This window comes from Pristiophorus japonicus, chromosome 6 (genome assembly GCF_044704955.1).
Source record: "Pristiophorus japonicus isolate sPriJap1 chromosome 6, sPriJap1.hap1, whole genome shotgun sequence".
Taxonomy (NCBI): Eukaryota; Metazoa; Chordata; class Chondrichthyes; family Pristiophoridae; genus Pristiophorus; species Pristiophorus japonicus.
This window is the reverse complement of record NC_091982.1, coordinates 267141430-267161550: the sequence shown is the minus strand read 5'-3', so window position 1 is coordinate 267161550 and position 20121 is coordinate 267141430. Positions and strand designations below refer to the sequence as shown.

General features: G+C 46.7%; 1 protein-coding gene across 1 annotated transcript in view; it reads right to left on the bottom strand.

Moving 5' to 3' along the window:
* The window catches only part of LOC139266316 (adhesion G-protein coupled receptor G7-like), a 98836-nt gene that overhangs the window by 29252 nt on the left and 49463 nt on the right, over positions 1–20121 (bottom strand). The window contains exons 7-8 of the mRNA XM_070884137.1: positions 11381–11468; positions 5614–5777 (exon numbers count right to left, since the gene is read on the bottom strand). Of these exons, the coding sequence (XP_070740238.1) occupies positions 5614–5777; positions 11381–11468 (252 nt within the window). The remainder of the gene's footprint in view (positions 1–5613; positions 5778–11380; positions 11469–20121) is intronic.

The window sequence follows — 20121 nt, the reverse complement described above, 5'->3', positions numbered from 1 at the left end:
TCTAGAGATGGCTTTCCCAGTGGCTGATAGCAGGGAGATTCCTCTGTAGTTGCCGCAGTTGGACTTGTCCCCTTTTTTAAAGATGGTCACGATCACTGCATCTCTCAGATCTCCCGGCATCCTTTCCTCCCTCCAGATGAGAGCGATGAGGTCATGTATTCACACCAGCAGTGCCTCTCCGCCATACCTCAGTGCCTCAGCAGGTATTCTGTCCGCACCCATAGCGTTGTTGTTTTTAAGCTGTTTTATGACTTTTTCTACCTCGTGCAGTGTTGGGGTTTCACTGAGGTGGTGGCGGGTAGCATGCTGCGGGATGCAGTCGAGAACACTCGAGTCAAAGGCAGAGTCTCAATTGAGGAGATCTTCGAAGTGCTCCTTCCAGCGGGTCCTGACTGCCTCGGTGTCCTTGATGAGTGTTTCACTGTTCTTGGCCAGCAGAAGGAAAAGTTTGCTATGCATCAAAAGCCTCCTTTCAAATGAAATCCTATAATGCATGTTTATCTACACAGCATCAGTGACTGTACTTAAAAGTACTTTGTTGCATGTGAAGTGTTATCCTGAGAGACGTGATAAGGTATTAAGTAAATTCATTGGAACAGGAATTCAGACCCTTATGCCTGCTCCGCCATTTAACGAGATCATGGCTGATCTGTACCTTAGCCCCATTTACCCACCTTAGCTCCATATCCCTACATATATTTACCTCACAACAATCTACCAACCTCAATCCTGATAGCTCCAAATGTCCCAGCAACCACAGACTTTTGTGGGAAAGAATTCCAGGCTGGTTCCAGTAGAGTGGACAAGGGAGAACCAGTTGACGTGGTATATTTGGACTTTCAGAAGGCTTTCGATAAGGTCCCACACAAGAGATTAATGTGCAAAGTTAAAGCACATGGGATTGGGGGTAGTGTGCTGACATGGATTGAGAACTGGTTGTCAGACAGGAAGCAAAGAGTAGGAGTAAATGGGTACTTTTCAGAATGGCAGGCAGTGACTAGTGGGGTACCGCAAGGTTCTGTGCTGGGGCCCCAGCTGTTTACACTGTATATTAATGATTTAGACGAGGGGATTAAATGTAGTATCTCCAAATTTGCGGATGACACTAAGTTGGGTGGCAGTGTGAGCTGCGAGGAGGATGCTATGAGGCTGCAGAGTGACTTGGATAGGTTAGGTGAGTGGGCAAATGCATGGCAGATGAAGTATAATGTGGATAAATGTGAGGTTATCCACTTTGGTGGTAAAAACAGAGAGACAGACTATTATCTGAATGGTGACAGATTAGGAAAAGGGGAGGTGCAACGAGACCTGGGTGTCATGGTACATCAGTCATTGAAGGTTGGCATGCAGGTACAGCAGGCGGTTAAGAAAGCAAATGGCATTTTGGCCTTCATAGCGAGGGGATTTGAGTACAGGGGCAGGGAGGTGTTGCTACAGTTGTACAGGGCCTTGGTGAGGCCACACCTGGAGTATTGTGTACAGTTTTGGTCTCCTAACCTGAGGAAGGACATTCTTGCTATTGAGGGAGTGCAGCGAAGGTTCACCAGACTGATTCCCGGGATGGCGGGACTGACATATCAAGAAAGACTGGATCAACTGGGCTTGTATTCACTGGAGTTCAGAAGAATGAGAGGGGACCTCATAGAAACGTTTAAAATTCTGACGGGGTTAGACAGGTTAGATGCAGGAAGAATGTTCCCAATGTTGGGGAAGTCCAGAACCAGGGGACACAGTCTAAGGATAAGGGGTAAGCCATTTAGGACCGAGATGAGGAGGAATTTCTTCACCCAGAGAGTGGTGAACCTGTGGAATTCTCTACCACAGAACGTTGTTGAGGCCAATTCACTAAATATATTCAAAAAGGAGTTAGATGAAGTCCTTACTACTAGGGGAATCAAGGGGTATGATGAGAAAGCAGGAATGGGGTACTGAAGTTGCATGTTCAGCCATGAACTCATTGAATGGCGGTGCAGGCTAGAAGGGCCGAATGGCCTACTCCTGCACCTATTTTCTATGTTTCTATGTTTCTATGCTTATACTACCCAAAGTGCTTCCTGATTTCCCTCCTAAATGGCTCAGCTCTAACTGTAGGATTCCAACCCCTTGTTCTTGATTCCCCCACCAGAGGAAATAGTTTCTCTGTACCTACCCTATCGAATCCTTTTAACATTTTAAACACCTTGATCAGATCACTCCTCAATCTTCTTACTCAAGGAAATACAAGCCTAGATTTCTAAAATGAAGGCTACATAAAGCTAATAGTCACTGAGAAGAAAAAGAAATTTAATGCAAAGTATTAGTTTATAAATTAAATAACATAACACCCTGGAGATATCTCTGTAAAATACTGTTTTACTTTAGCCAATTTATTAATGTCATTAAAAAAAGGATACACAAGCCAACATTTCCCACGTTCCTTGCTGAACTGGGACTGACAGCAAAAAGTGGGTTCGAGGCACATTCTGCCACAATCTCCAACCACGTTTACTGATTTCCTGCAGGAAGAAATGGCTAGAATACCATATATTCAACCACATATGGGTAGCTGTATTGTTAGACAATAAATGCCAGGGTCAAGCAGTTGATTAAAATTCTAATCAAGTTATTTTGATAAAGTATAAGAAAGAGTTTGCATTTCTCATCATTATCATGGGCAGTCCCTCGGAATCGAGGAAGACTTGTTTCCACTCCTGAAGTGAGTTCTTTGGTGGCTGAACAGTCCAATACAAGAGCCACAGACTATGTCACAGTTGGGACAGATAGTCATTAAGGGAAGGGGTGGGTGGGACTGGTTTGCCGCACGCTCTTTCCGCTGTCTGCGCTTAATTTCTGCATGCTCTCGGCGATGAGACTCAAGTTGCTCAGCATCCTCTCGGATGCACTTATTCCACTTAGGGCAGTCTTGGGCCAGGGACTCCCAGGTGTCTGGAGGTGTCCTTGTAGTGTTTCTGCTGCCCACCTTTGGCTCATTTTCCGTGAAGGAGATCCAAGTAGGGCACTTGCTTTGGGAATCTCGTGTCTGGCATGCGAACTATGTGCCCTGCCCAGCGGAGCTGATCAAGTGTGGTCAGTGCTTCAATGCTGGAGATGTTAGCCTGGACAAGGATGCTGATGTTGGTGTGTCTGTCCTCCCAGGGTATTTGTCGGATCTTGCGGAGGCATCGTTGGTGATATTTCTCCAGCAACTTGAGATGTCTGCTGTACATGGTCCCTGTCTCTGAGCCATACAGGAGGGCGGGAATTACTACAGCCCTGTAGACCATGAGCTTGATGGCAGTTTTAAGGGCATGGTTTTCAAACACTCTTTTCCTCAGGCGGCCGAAGGCTGCACTGGCGCACTGGAGGCGGTGTTGGATTTCGTCGTCGATGCCTGCTCTTGTTGATAGGAGGCTCCCAAGATATGGGAAGTGGTCCACGTTGTCCAGGGCCACGCCATGGATCTTGATGACTGGGGGGCAGTGCTGTGCAGTGAGGACAGGATGGTGGAAGACCTTTGTCTTGTGGATTTTTAGAGTAAGACCCATGCTTTCGTACGCCTCAGTAAATACCTTGACTATGTCCTGGAGTTCAGCCTCTGTATGGGCGCAGACGCAGGCGTCGTCCGCGTACTGTAGCTCGACGACAGAGGTTGGGGTGGTCTTGGACCTGGCCTGGAGATGGCGCAGGTTGAACAGGTTCCCACTGGTTCTATAGTTTCGTTCCACTCCAGCGGGGAGCTTGTTGACTGTGAGGTGGAGCATAGTCGCGAGAAAGATTGAGAAGAGGGTTGGGGCGATGACGCAGCCCTGTTTGACCCTCTAGCTCATTTCACACCTGTCCCAAAGTGATAAACAACAAATGAATTACTTTTGACCTGCAGTCACAGTTATATTTCAGACAAAACACAACAGCCAATCTGCGCATTGGAAGGTCATACAATGAGTAATGAGATGAATGACCATTTAACCTATTTTGATGGTTGAGGGATGAATATTGGTTAGAACACCAGAATCTTTTGCATCCACCTGAACAGGTAGATGGGGCCTCGGTTTAAAGTCTCAACTGAAAGATTGCAACCCTGGAACTACAGCACACCCTCAATACTGAGATTAAAATCTAGATTATGTGCTTCAATCCTGGAGTGGGATTTGAACTCAGGTGAGAGTGTTACCACTGACCTAAATTGACATTTGACACAAAAGTATTTTGGCAATTCTTGTGACAAAACACAGCGTTGGAATGATTTCCTAACAGCAAAAACTGATGAATATCTGTGAAAATGTTGTTTCACAGCACAATTGTCATATATTTTGTGAATATTCAGTTAGAAACATGAGTATCATCAGCACTCGAAACTGGGAAAGCCAAATCCAGTGGCAAATCCAGTGGCAAATCTAGTGGATATGCATACACACACAAAAGGAGTCACAAATTTTCAACAACCAGTGACAATAAGGGAACACTCCACTATCACTGTCTGAGTCAGAAGGTTGTGGATTCAAGTCCCACTCCAGAGACTGGAGTACAAAAATCTAGGCTGATACTCCAGTGCAATACTGAGGGAGTGCTGTTCTGTTAGAGGTTCCGTGTTTCAGATGAGACATTAAACAGCTGCATGCTCTCTCAAGTGGATGTAAAAGATCCCATGGCATGATTTCAAAGAAGAGCAGGAGAGTTATCCCTGGTGTCCTGACCAATATGTATCCCTCAATCAACATCACGAAAAGATTATCTGGCCAATATCACATTGCTGTTTGTGGGAGCTAACTGTTTGCAAATGAGTGCTGTGTTCCCCTACATTGCAACAGTAACTGCACTTCAAAACTACTTCATTGCTGTAAAATGCTTTGGAACATCCTGAGGTCATGAAAGGCGCTAAATAAATGCAAATCTTTGAATAAAATATAACATTTGACGACCAGTGAAGAATTCTGTTTAATGTCAACGAGGGCGAAATTGGGTGCCTTCGCAAATGGCGCAGCATTGACATCGACTCTCGCCATATCTAGCGGGAGCTTTGCGTCGTCGCTTCGGCGTTGTGCCCCGATCTCCTTCACCTGGAGATCATGATATCATCGGTGTGCACGTCGCCCCAGTAGCACCCCAGACCTGAAATTGGGCAAAAACACCAGCAGCTGCGGGAGGTGTGCATCAGGCGGCAGTCGCTTCAAGGGCGATGCTTAAAGGCGAGGTGGCAGAGGGAAGCTTTTAAAACAAACATTTTTCTTCCAGTTTCCTTCCCGAGTTCCTGCCTTGGTGGTCCAGGTAGGTACTCTTTATTTTGCAGAGCCTGCAGTGATGACCCGAACACGGCAGCACTGTATGCCTCACCTGCTGCCGATTGGGCTGCAAGAAGGAAGTGGAGTGCTTAACTTAGCGTTCAATTTCCTTCTTGGAACACAAAGGCAAATTTTTAAAGTTTGAAATCGTTAGCGCTTGACACTAGCTTTTCAAACTTTTAAAAATTAGGACCACAAACGGGGTGAGAGTGAATTTCTCCCCCAACTCGTTTACTCCACTTCTGTGCAAAAAGCTCACTTCTAAGCCAGATGAAAAGCACTCTAATTTGCACTGTTATTTGTGCCACTACTTTTTTTTTGCATTCCCTGCCATGGTAGTTTATAATTATCTTACCTTTTTTCTTAATCTTATTGTTACTGGTTTTTTAAGTTTACCAGTGTGTCCAGAGACAGTACCAGATATTACTTGAGTCTTCAACACAGTACTGGCTTTCTTTTTAAGAGTTGGAAAGAATGAGGCATCCTTATAGAGCACAAATCCAAAGTAAGCATCATCCTCTAAATGTAGGATAAGAAACAAAACAGAAAGCTATAATTGAATCAAGAAATAATAATGAGCAACCGGGATTAAACAGACTATTTTTCAAATTAATCATCAAAGGTCTCCTTTCAACACTTGATATTGCTTAACGTGTGCAATTTGAATAATGTCAATTCAAAATATGCCAAAATAAGTCACTTTGCAGACTTTTATGGGTAACATACATTATTGAGTTTTCAAGAACTTTCTGGATTTCACTCCCTGTTTATATTTCCATTGAAGTCAAACTGTAAATTTGATGGGAATCTGATGGAACCTTTGCAAAGGTATGCCAGGTCCCAACCTAAAACCACAGTTTCTAAGATGGCCTTTTGTGGACTGTAATGTATGCACATGTGATTATGCTCACAAGTTTGTAGAGCTGTTGCGCTCCTGATCTTTGGGCACCTGGTGCGGAGGGGAGCGGGCAGATTGGAGGGCCTCCTCGTAGGACTGCTCCTGGACCTGGTCATGGTGGCCATTAACTGGTCCAGGCAGCGGGCAGTCGAGGGGGTTGTTCGGCTCAACTGCCTGTCTCTCTTCCGTGGCTACGTTTGTGTCAGGGCGTCCCTGGAGATGGAACAATTGGTGTCCACCGGTACGCTCGTGCTGGGCACCAGAGGGATTGGAGTGCATCATCACCCCCGGGAACAGAATTTTAATTTGATTGGCAAAGTTCCCAGTTAATTTCAAAATTTGTGGGTTCTAGTGCCCTTACCAAAAGGGGACACTTGATTTAAAGTTATGTTTTAAAATAGTTGTAGAACTGTTGCATTGTGAGTAGCTTAGCCAGTCAGATGATGTTCACAAGACCCAATAAAACCCCAGTCAGTTGGTTCTAGGTCATCCACGATGAGGTATGCAGTTGTGAGCCGAGTTGATGAATTGGTAATGTGTAGTGTGCTTGTTAAATCTTTATGAATAAACCAACTAATTCTTAATAGCAAAGTGTTGCTATAAATTCTTAAGCAAAAAACCCATGAAGCAAATACATTACAAATGAGGATGGGATTTTCTTCATGAAGAAATTTTGGTTCAATTTCCTTTTGAAGACAAATGCAAGTGGGGATTACGAGGGTAAACTTGTGCAAAACATAAAAACAGATAGTAAAAGCTTTTACCGATATATAAAATGGAAAAGAGTGATTAAAGTAATGTTGGTCCCTTAGAAGATGAGAAGGGGGATTTAATAATGGGAAATGTGGAAATGGCTGAGACCTTAAATAATTATTTTGCTTCGGTCTTCACAGTGGAAGACACAAAAACCATGCCAAAAAGTGCTGGTCACAGGAATGTGAGAAGGGAGGACCTTGAGACAATCACTATCACTAGGGGGATAGTGCTGGACAGGCTAATGGGACTCAAGGTAGACAAGTCCCCTGGTCCTGATGAAATGCATCCCAGGGTATTAAAAGAGATGGCGGAAGTTATAGCAGATGCATTCGTTATAATCTACCAAAATTCTCTGGACTCTGGGGAAGTACCAGCGGATTGGAAAGCAGCTAATGAACACCTCTGTTTAAAAAAGGGGGCAGACAAAAGGCAGGTAACTATAGGCCGGTTAGTTTAACATCTGTAGTGGGGAAAATGCTTGAAACTATCATTAAGGAAGAAATAGCGGGACATATAGATAGCAATAGTGCAATCAAGCAGACGCAACATGGATTCATGAAGGGGAAATCATGTTTAACTAATTTACTGGAATTCTTTGAGGATATAACGAGCATGGTGGATAGAGGTGTACCGATGGATGTGGTATATTTAGATTTCCAAAAGGCATTCAATAAGGTACCACACAAAAGGTTACTGCAGAAGATAAAGGTACGCGGAGTGAGAGGAAATGTATTAGCATGGATAGAGAATTGGCTGGCTAACAGAAAGCAGAGAGTCAGGATAAATGGGTCCTTTTCAGGTTGGAAATCAGTGGTTCGTGGTGTGCCACAGGGATCGGTGCTGGGACCACAACTGTTTACAATATACATAGATGACCTGGAAGAGGGGACAGAGTGTAGTGTAACAAAATTTGCAGATGACACAAAGATTAGTGGGAAAGCGGGTTGTGTAGAGGACACAGAGAGGCTGCAAAGAGATTTGGATAGGTTAAGCGAATGGGCTAAGGTTTGGCAGATGGAATACAATGTCGGAAAGTGTGAGGTCATCCACCTTGGGAAAAAAAATTTAAAAAGGGAATACTATTTGAATGGGGAGAAATTACAACATGCTGCGGTGCAGAGGGACCTGGGGGTCCTTGTGCATGAATCCCAAAAAGTTAGTTTGCAGGTGCAGCAGGTAATCGGGAAGTCGAATGGAATGTTGGCCTTCATTGCGAGAGGGATGGAGTACAAAAGCAGGGAGGTCCTGCTGCAACTGTACAGGGTATTGGTGAGGCCGCACCTGGAGTACTGCGTGCAGTTTTGGTCACCTTACTTCAGGAAGGATATACTAGCTTTGGAGGGGGTACAGAGACGATTCACTAGGCTGATTCTGGAGATGAGGGGGTTACCTTATGATGATAGATTGAGTAGACTGGGTCTTTACTCGTTGGAGTTCAGAAGGATGAGGGGTGATCTTATAGAAACATTTAAAATAATGAAAGGGATAGACAAGAGAGGCAGAGAGGTTGTTTCCACTGGTAGGGAAGACTAGAACTAGGGGGCACAGCCTCAAAATACAGGGGAGCCAATTTAAAACCGAGTTGAGAAGGAATTTCTTCTCCCAGAGGGTTGTGAATCTGTGGAATTCCCTGCCCAAGGAAGCAGTTGAGGTGAGCTCATTGAATGAATTCAAGTCACAGATAGATAGATTTTTAACCAATGAGGGAATTAAGAGTTACGGTGAGCAGGCGGGTAAGTGGAGCTGAGTCCACGGCCAGACCAGCCATGATCTTATTGAATGGCGGAGCAGGCTCGAGGGGCTAGATGGCCTACTCCTGTTCCTAATTCTTATGTTCTTATGTTCTTATGGGATATTCCCACTCAGCAAGAAGATATTCCCGAATTATAGTCTGGCTGTACCATTTTTGGCGTGAGTAGTGAACAGTGTAGAACTAACAAAAAGAGCTTGTGGAAAGCCATTTTGAGTCATTGAAAATCAATTCAAGATTATTGGGAATGATTCATGGCTATGAAGCTAAGACGGCAACATGGATGTGACAATGAGTTAAGTCAGTAATTTGGGAGCTTTTGACAAGAATAAGGAATTGTTTAGATCCTACAGTGAAAGATTGCAAAAATCTATATATATTCTTTGGAATGGTCTCGTTGGCCAAGTCCATGTTTGCAGTGGTGTTTTAGCTGGCATGGCCCTGCAGTGTTGACAGATAATACACTTACCTACTAATACTTCTAAATCTTTATCTAACCCAGGCCAATAAACAAAACTTTGGGCCACCACTTTTTGTTTATGATGTATATTCATACGAATTATCAGACCGGTGGTCAGGCACCGGGCAGACGATTTGGGGGCGAGAGAGGACTGCAGATCAGGCTGGGGAAAGGACCGGGGAGTAGGGGGTCGGCCAGTGATCGGGGATCGGGCCATGCTGTTGGGCAGAGATGGGGGTGAGGGCGAGAGGATTGAGCCGGGGAAGGATTGGGAGGGTCGAGCAGACGATTGGTGGAGGGGGAGAGAGGTTCAGGATGATCAGGCTGAGTGAAGAGAAGATCGGGGCTGGCCACCAGAGGATCATGGCCAGCCTCAGCAACATCAATGTGGTGGGGGACGGCTGGGGGTGGTGATCCGTGGCGGGGGGGGGGGCCTCCGATCCCAGGGGATGGGTATTATAGTGTCCCTGCACCTTACTACAAACTCACACGAGGCATGGATATATCAGACATGGTCACCCTGTGACCTTCACCTTTATTGCCAGGACCAAGGAGTATGGACCCAGGTTGGGACCTCCCCTTTTATACCTGGAAACCCAGGTGAGGAGTGTCTCCCGCAAGTTCACCCCCTGTGGTCAGGATGTGCATTTCTAGAGTACAGGTACAGTGCACAGGAGTTACAGTTACATGACTATGTCATTGCAAGATCGTTAAATACATGACAGGTATGGCAGGGAGCCTGGATCCAGGAGGTAGGTAGAAAGGCACTTGCCTCCTGGAGCCATCAACTCGTCTTGCTTTAATTGCTAGGTTTCACGAATTGTGTGAAACATGGCCATTTGCAGTTAAAAATAAAATGGAGGTCAAAAAAAGGATTCCAGCTTCATTATAATATTTCAATTGACATCCCACCTCCTGGGCTGCCCGCCCTCCCCCCACACACCCCCACCCCACCCCCACCCCAACCCCACACACCCCCACCCCACCCCCACCACCCCCCACCCCACCCCACCCCCACCACCCCCCACCCCACCCCCACACACCACCACCCCACCCCCACCCCAACCCCACACACCCTCCACCCCACCCCCACACACCCCCACCCCACCCCCACCCCAACCCCACACACCCCCACCCCACCCCACCCCCCACCCCACCCCCACCACCCCCCACCCCACCCCCACACACCCCCACCCCACCCCCACCCCGCCCCCACATACCCCCCACCCCACCCCCCACACCCCATCCCTACCCCACCTCCAACCCCCATCCCACCCCCACCCCCCACACACCCCCACCCCCACCCCACCCCCCACACACCCCTACCCCCACCCCCCACACACCCCCACCCCACCCCCACCACCCCCCACCCCACCCCCACACCCCCCCACCCCACCCCCACCCCGCCCCCACACACCCCCACCCCACCCCCACCCCGCCCCCACATACCCCCCACCCCACCCCCCACACCCCATCCCTACCCCACCTCCAACCCCCATCCCACCCCCACCCCCCACACACCCCCACCCCCACCCCCACCCCCCACACACCCCCACCCCCACCCCCCACAGACCCCCACCCCACCCCCACCCCCCACACACCCTCACCCCATCCCCAACCCCCACACACCCTCACCCCACCCCCACCCCCCACACACCCCCACTCCACCCCCCACACCCCATCCCTACCCCACCTCCACCCCCCACCCCAGCCCCACCCCCCACACACCCCCACCCCCACCCCCACCCCCCACACACCCCCACCCCCACCCCCCACAGACCCCCACCCCACCCCCAACCCCCACACACCCTCACCCCACCCCCAACCCCCACACACCCTCACCACACCCCCACCCCACCCCCCACACACCACCACCCCCACACACCCCACACCCCGCACACCCCCACCCCACACCCACACACCCCCACAAACCCCCACCCCCACAAACTCCCACCCCACCCCCACCCTACCCCCCCACACACCCCCACCTCACCCCTGCCATTCTGCCTCTGTTAAAACCAGAACTGGATGGGTTGGAGAAGGGATCAGATTGGGAATCCCATTTTTAACAATTTAACTGCCCCCAGACTCCAAACCCACCCGTTCTTTAGGTTAGAATTCCGGCCCATATCTCAGCTTGCAGTACCAAGTCAATGCACTTCTACTGATTATGGTAAATTCTGATTGCAAGTCTTTTTTTTCCACTTATTTTACACACATGAACTAAAACTGTTTCGTATAATGAGAAATATCCTTACTGAAAGCATTGTTAGGTATGAAGATGTATGCTTCCATCTTGTCATTGTTGATGTCACCTTCCGCGATTACAGATTTAATTGCATCTTTCTCCAAGATGTTAGCCGAATCTATGAAAATGCAACAGAAAAGTAATCACTTAAAGAAATTGGGCTAGACTTTCGGCACATCATCACCCAATTAGCATCCATTTAGCGCCCAATAAAGTGCTGAGATTCAGGCTTTTGCCCATTTTTGATGAAAAATGGAAACTAGCACCTGATTATCGCCGGCACAACTTTAGGCAGAGAGGAATGAGCTGCATCGCTCGGACTACTTAAAAAAAATATGACGTCAATCTTGTGCAAGGCCGAGAATACTGGTTATAATGGAAACTAATGCCCGATTATCGCCCAGATTATCACCGAGCGCTACTTTCGGCATTTCGCCCGTAATTCGCCCAAATAATCATTGGCCCAAAAAGAAGCTGAAGAAAAGCTGCAATCAACTGACCTTAACTCGACAAAACGGATACCATTTTGTAACTCGGAGGATCTTTAATAAGAGGCTGCTTGAATTGTTTGCCAGGAGAATCAATCTGTGAGTGATTTTAAGGGCCTTTTTGACTCTTGCCAATCATCTAATCACATTTGTATTTGTTGAGGACAAATTAAGGGCATTTATAGTGATTTATAGTGATGTGGCCTGTAATTTCTCAACCAGGATTGATGACTAATCACATGCTGCAAAATAGAGATGGGAGAATGTTTATTGAAGAGCATTATGTGCTCAATCAAAGAGGTGGCAGACTGCTCACGAGGAGGAGAGGTTACACCCAACGCATTTACAGGGATAAGTAATCATACCTGGACTTGTCCGATAATACAGGCGTGAGAAGGCTGCGATTCCGAGAGGAGGTCATCAGTGAGAGATGCCAGCTAATTAAGGGAGATCTGCAGCTACCAGCACCATCAGCACCGCACTGCCCGTTGAGGTTATGGTTACTGCGTCACTTTCCTTCTACGCATTGGGCTCCTTTCAGGCCTCAGCTGGCGACATTTGCGGTATCTCTCAGCACGCCACACATTGCTGTATTTGACAGGTGACTGAAGCCCTTTACGCATGCAGGATTGACTTTATAAATGACTCCATGACCAGGGAGGCACAGAGTGAGAGGGCTTTGGGTTTCTCGAGAATAGCAAACTTCCCCAAGGTGCAGGGAGCAATAGACTGTACACAAATCGCCCTGCGAGCATCTTTACAGGATGCAGAGGTGTTTCGGAACCAAAAGGGATTCCACTCCCTGAATGTGCAGCTCGTTGTCGACCACAAGCAAATAATCATGGCAGTAAATGCAAATTTTCCAGGGAGCATCCATAATGCGCATATCTTGTGTGAGAGCATTATCTCTGACCTGTTTAAGAGTCAGCCACAAGGTCACGGTTGGATGCTGGGAGATAAAGGATATGGCCTTGCCAGCTGGCTCATGACCCCCTTGCATAAGCCTCAGACGGAAGCCGAGAAGCGCTACAACGAAAGCCATGTAGCTACATGCAGTATTGTCAAAAAGACAATTGCAGTTCTGAAGCAGTGCTTCAGATGTCTGGACCACTCAGGAGGCAGACTACAATACCACCCTGAGCAGGTCGCTGAGTTCATTGTGGTGTGCTGCATGTTGCATAACCTCGCTATGAGGAGAGGACAACAATTGCCAGATGGGACCGCTGGTCCACCTCAGGAGAGAGGGGAGGTGGAAGAGGAGGACGAGGAGGAGGACGAGGACCTCGGGGAGGACAATCAGCCTGGCGATGAACCCATGCCCCCTGCCCCCCCGCCCCCCCCTCCCCCGACACCACTGGAAAAGCCCGTGGTAGTTACGTCAGCAGCTCATGAATGAAGTTACCTTGGTGACAGTTACAGTTGCATTACGTTTCATCCTTGCCTGGCCTGGCCTGGCCATTGTTTGCAACCATTGTATTAATTAGATTACATTATTAGAAGACACTTCACAACAATTGTAAACTTAAATGAAACATTTTAATAATTTAACAGGTATTTTTTAAATTGTTTTAACAAACATATATAACACCCCGCCCTCAACCCCCAACAGTGAACAACATTTTTAACACAATATAACAACAACCCCCTCCCACCATCCCCAACAGTCAACATTCAACAATTTTTTTTAATAACAACAATAATATACGCCCCTCCTCCCTACCTGCGGCCATGCTTCCCTCCTGTAACTTGACGGCCCTTTGTTGTAAACCCCGTTTCCCATGTAATCCCTGAGTAACAGGGCCAAGATGTCTTGCAGCAGAGCGCCTTGGGGCAGGGGGGGTAGGGGGGGCTGACATCGGCAGAATGACCTCAGTGGATGGAGGATGCGAAGGAAGTTCTTCCTCCTGTCTCGCATTTGTCGTGTTGGTTGGTGGTACGACACCTCGGGGTGCAGTGCCGTATCCTGAAACTGTCGCGTGCCACAAGGCATCGACAGAGTCGGTCGTACGCCCCATTGCCGCAATTATCTGCTCCATGCCCTCCGCTATTCTCGCAGACAGTGTGGCAATTTTGTCGGTCAATTCACCAAGTGCCTAGAGGAGCTCTCGACATATGTCAACGCTCGCCCTCGACAGTGACACCATGTCCTCATTTGCATCTGCCCGTCGCAGTGCGTGCCTACCTCACCGACTCAACCTCCGCGGGGTCAGCGTGGGCACTGGACGACTAGGAGTGGCCTGCTGCAAGCAGTTTGGCCCCGCCACTTCATCCGTTGAGGATGACGTGGCCGCAGGTACCACAGATGAGACATCAGGCTCGGATTCGACCTCCTCCTCACTCACTTTGCTGTTTGTCACCCATGGTGATCACGGCCTCCAGTGGTACAGGTGTTGCTGCAGGGGCTTCCTGTGGTGAGTGGGGAGACTGGGGAGCTGGAAAACATAATTGAGGTTATTAGAAGAGAAGGGGAGACATGAGAATGCTTGCGCTGCACAGATATATGTACGAGGAGCAACACTACTGCAATAAATGTGAACGAGAGATGTTACATATGATTAACATGAGAGTACAGTAAAGAAACTGCATTCATAACATTACATCATTCATATATTATATGGCAACTCTCCCCCTGTCCAGGTTGGGTCACTGTGTGAATGACAGCAGCCGGAGAGACTCACACAGTCTGGGTAAAGGTGAGCGGCCCCGTCAGTGCTCAGTCGTGCCCCATCCACCAACGTAACCAAAAAGGAGACGGTGTCCAAATTAAAGACTTGCTCACAGCACACAAGAATTCTCCTTCTAAACTAAAGTGGTAGAAATGCCGAATGTTTGCGGTCTGTCTGTTTCCAATCATTCCTTTGGCCCCAATTTTTGATCAAACCCTTTAAATAATAATTAATACTGTTGATTAAATGTATGGCATCTGAGCAAAATTAGACTTAAAGTGCTCAGGTTCTGACCCCAGTCCAAATCTTAGCAGGGAAGCTACCCAAGATTACCCAGCTTAATTACAATCCGGCAGATTAATGAGTCAGTGCATCATTACAATATAAAATGTAACAATTGAATACTTACTCTTGCCGATGCAACGAGACTCTTCCACTGCTTGCGGCACTGGTCTGCCTCATGCCTATCGTGGGCCGCCGATGAGACCAGGGCGGCGATATCACCCCATATTTTTTGATATATGCGGTGGGGAGGTTTCCCACGCCCACCTAGGCGCTGCCGATTTTCCACTTCATTCACCAGGGCCTCATTAGTCACAGCAGAGAAGGCTTTCGCCCTCTTTCTTCCTGAAAGCTCCTGCTGCATACTATTATCGGTAGATTCGTCGTTTGACATTTTACACACAGCACACACTTCTTTCCACCTTCCTTCCCTCTCTCCCTCTATTTCAGTCTTCTGAACATGCGCAGATGACCCCTGACCTCTCGAATCGTGGGAAAGCTTCTTTGCTGAAAAAAAAACGCGCATGCGCAGAAGGGCTGTTGCTATGGACACCAGCTTTGCACGACTGAATACATCGCTAAGGCCCAAATTAAAAAGGTGAAACTAGTGGTTTTTAAAATGGGTGATATTCCAGCAACCCTGAAAAATAAAAAAACACTCAGGCCAAAAATATCGCCCAAATAGTGGAAAGTCTAGCTAAATGATAGGGTAGATAGAGAGAAACTACTTCCTCTGGTGGGATAATCCAGAACAAGAGGGCGTAACCTTTAAATTAGAGCTAGGTCGTTCAGGGTGATGTCGGGAAGCACTTCTTCACACAAAGATTGGTGGAAATCAGGAACTCCCTCCCCCAAAACGTTGCTAAGGCCGGGGGTCAATTGAAAATTTCAAAACTGAAATTGATAGATCTTTGTTAAGTAAGGTTTATGGGACGAAGGCAGGTAAATAGAGTTAAGATACGGATCAGCCATGATCTAATCGAACCGTGGAACATGCTCCAGGAGCTGAATGGCCTACTCCTGTTCCTATGTTGACTCAACACCAGGGAATATTAATCTAGTAAACGTTTAAAACCAAAAAATAAACTACAATATGAATGCAGAAAGGATTCAATAAACTGATTAATAGGGACACTAATTTGGATGGGTCACGATTGTGGCCGTTATGCCAGGAGGATGCCACTATTGCCTTCCAGTGCTGAGCCCACCAAAGTATGCAGTGTCAGTGGGCAGCCACCGAATTAGCATGGGGCCAATGGGCAGCCACCGAATTAGCATGGGGCCAATGGGCAGCCACCAAATTAGCATGGGGCCCATGGGCAGCCACCAAATTAGCATGGGGCCAATGGGCATGCACGTCACTGAGAGCATCCATCAGCCCATACAGGTTGGAAACTGAAATATCCACTGCTGTCGGGGAGACAGGGTACCCAGTGATCCCCTTCTCCAAGAAATGATTTGTTGCCCCTTTGTAAGGGAGGGCCAATGAAAACATTCACAAAAATATAAATGTTACCTCGTCTGAAGGGATCGAAGCCACTTTCCTCCCTTGGACCCCTCATCATCATAGGCAGTCCCTCAAATCGAGGATGACTTACTTTACATCAAAAAGTTCACAGATATTTCAATGAAGGACCTAAAATTCAGGTCCCGAACTAAATCTTGAAGGGCGGAAGATCCCTGTGTGTGGATTATTTTAACGTGTGGTGGCCATTGCACACCAGCCACCACACGGGCTTGACAGAGCTCGGTCTTGGTCCAGTGGCAAGGGTTAACCAAGACGACTGGAGACCTTCTCTGCTGCACGGACCTAGTGCACACAAACATTGCAGTGTGGGCTGGCCCGTGCTACCCCTCGCCTCTTCTGGGCCCCGATCACATCGCTCTGCAATCTCTCGCCGCTCCTTCGCCCCGACCTCACCGCTCCTGCTGTACCTGCCCACACTCCAATCACCGACCTGGATCTTGGTGACGTCACTCTTCACTGTCATTGCTCTCCTGCTCCAGCACATAGAAACAGCGAAACATAGAAAATAGACGCAGGAGTAGGCCATTTGGCCCTTCGAGCCTGCACCGCCATTCAATGAGTTCATGGCTGAACATGTAACTTCAGTACCTCATTCCTGCTTTCTCGCCATACCTCTGGAGTGGTGTGCCGCCTATGAACCCCTATGGTGGTATTCACTTACATGCTTAAGGAGGCTGATACAACTCATCTCCCCATAGCCGTGCAATCTTAGATCAGGTTCCATTGAAACTGGAGAACAAGGAACTCCCAGCTTATAGAAACCTCACCCTCGCTGATGCAGGCACCTTGTTTGTAGTGTACAGAGGTCCCACCCGAGCCAAGGCTTCCCTTGCAGCAAAGTTTGGGACTTTTTATATCCAGGTTGCGATCAATGACCCGCGCTTTTAGCTGAACAGTTGCTGGAGTTAAAGTAGCAGTTCATTTTCACAGTTTGTATTTCTTCAAAACTAAATAAATATGTTGTAGTCTGCTGCATAATACAGATACTAGTTTCCACAAGTCACCAAAGCATCTGTGCGTGCATGTATAAATGAGTATATGTGTGGATATGCCTGTGAATGGGTCTCTATGGATTTTATTAATTTTATGTGATTAATGCAGATAATGGGATTTGCTGCCTGTTGAAGAAAATACTGGGTCCACTAACTGGATCAAGTTTTTCTGATCAATCAGACCAGTAATTGATGTTCAATACATACAAGCTCATAGACATCCTGTGTTACATTCATAATAGATGGTCAGACTGAGTACTCTGTGTAATGAGCAAGTGTGACCTTAGCTCCTTTAATAAGATTCCAGAGTGCAGGTACCTCGTGGGTGGCCTGCTTATATACTGTACTCCCAAGGGATGCTGGGATCCCTTGGGACTCCAACAGGTAGGCCCTCTGGTGGTCAGGTGTGATGCAGGTTACAAGGGGTGAAATACATAACATCCTGTTAATGGGTTCTTAACAATACATGTGATTAAATATCAACTTATTGAACAGACAGCATAAGTAGGTAATCACAAAGCAGTTGTAAGGCCTTGACTTTTTGAGTTATATCTACCTTACTGGATGATGAAGAATAGAGACATGCAGGGAAGAAATAATTATAAATTTAAACAGCTATGATCATGCTGTAATTTTTCAAAGTGAAAGCATGCTGGGTGTTATATCTATAAACAATGTATAAACATGACAATTAATTGATCAGTACTTCGCTGATAACTATAATGTAGTAGAAATCATGGTATCCCATGTAAGTCAGCTGTTCCTAACTAATTCAGCATCCATCTAGAAGCTATAAGGGCAGAGCATAGAATGATATGCCCCCAAATTCTGAGTGGGGCCAAAGTGGAACCCCAACAGTTCTCCAGATCAGATGACGAAAAATATGGTGGAACCAGGATTCACCGTGTTTTTCATTCCACCATTTTCCTGAGGGGGTGATCATGGGCGGATCTTTCACCCTACATCAAGAGGGCACGACTGGAGAATTTCCCTGGCTGCTCCAGGATTTCCATCCTTTACAACCTCCATGTCTCAACAAAACTCGTGTCAGCTACATGTGAAACCCGCTGATGCCTGCTTAAAGGCTCCAAACATTTACTAGAGAAAAGTAATTGATTCGCGGAGGGATCAATGAGCGTCCCAAAGATGTGCCATTGGGAGCAGAAGCACAGAAGAGGAGCAGTTTCTTCAAGACCACAATTAGGAAGCATTAGCCTGCTGCGGCATTCAGTGCAGTGGTTTCGGGTGGGCACCGTTGGTACACCCTTGCAAGCATAATACACCTTCCCCAGTCGTGCAAATGACCACCTCCCTGGGATTTGGGACAGGAATGTCTATGGTGAGTAAGATTTCGGTTCTGCTGCATTAGCACTGGTGGAGTGGACCCCTGATCTTTCAAGGTCATGTAGAAGGACACAACACAGAAGGAGGCCATTTGGCCCATTGTGCATTTGAAAGGGCCATCTAATTAGTCCCATTCCCTTACCCTTTCCCCATAGCCCTATAATTTTCCCCCTACATGGTACATCCTTCTTGTAGCTTCCCCTTTCATGAGGATGTCATAGGAGAAGCTCTCAAAATCTAAATCAGCTTTGGCATTAATCCAGATGGGGAATCCAGCATTGAACTGAAAGCTGGTTAGTGCAAGGAAAGGAGGAAATAAGGCTGTTTGAATTCTAAATGCATTCAAATAAGAATTTTACTGCAGAATTTATTTTCTAATCCCATGATAATAAGTCCATTTAGATGAATGTGAAGAACTCTATTTTTTTTAAGTCACAGCAACAGTGGAGCTGTTTTAAGGCGATGAAAGGAAAAAGCTGCTGCAATCCTCAGATAGTTAAACTGAACTGAATCAATGACCGAAAAAATAATTCCCTTCCTTTGCAGTCTTTCCATAATAAATCAAGCCCTATCTGAGAGGTGGCAAGGGGAAAGGATTTCGCTTGACAAAGGAGCAAAGTTTCACAAGTTATTTTTATGCTACCGTGGAAAGAATCAAAATGTTTTTTAAAGAGATAGTAGCTCCCGAAATTCCTGAGCCTGTCAGGCACATCAGAGGTGCAGTAGGATGAGTGAGGGTGGAGTTTGGGACATGACCCAGATCCACCAGGACTCGATCATGTTTTACAACAACAACTTGTATTTCTGTAGTGCCCCCAACACAGCAAAACATCCATCACCTCACAGGAGCATTGTCAAACAAAATTTGACAACGAGCCACATAAGGAGATGGGGCAGAAATTCTGGCCTCCTCGGGTCGGTCTGTATGGAGTGTGTAAGGACCTGGGAAGGCATCGCAAAAGCTGGTTTTCAGCGCACAATGCGCATGTGCTGAAAACCGGCTTTTCCAATTTGTCAAGCTAGAGCTTGACAGAGCTTCTGTATCTCGGGAGCGAGAACATTCACAAGGGCAAGATTGCGATATTTACCCATATCTAACCCAGCAAATGTCCTCAAAACTTTTGCCAACTTTTACTGGCATAAGAATTTTAAAATACACAAACACATTTTAAAATAAAATGACAAAAACACATTTTATTGTTTAAAAACCCTCCCCACTATGGTAAGTTTATTTTAAACCATAATTTAAAAGACATTTTTAAAAATCGAAAAAACGTACATTTTTTAAATACATAAATAACTTTAATTTAAATTAATAAAAATATGTGGTGTATTTTTTCTATTTTTTATTATTGGTTGTGTGTGTTTGGGGGCTATTTCGCATTCATAATAATGGGAACTCCAACTTAGGGAATTCCCGTTATGATGAATGAGAACATACTTTACCTGAT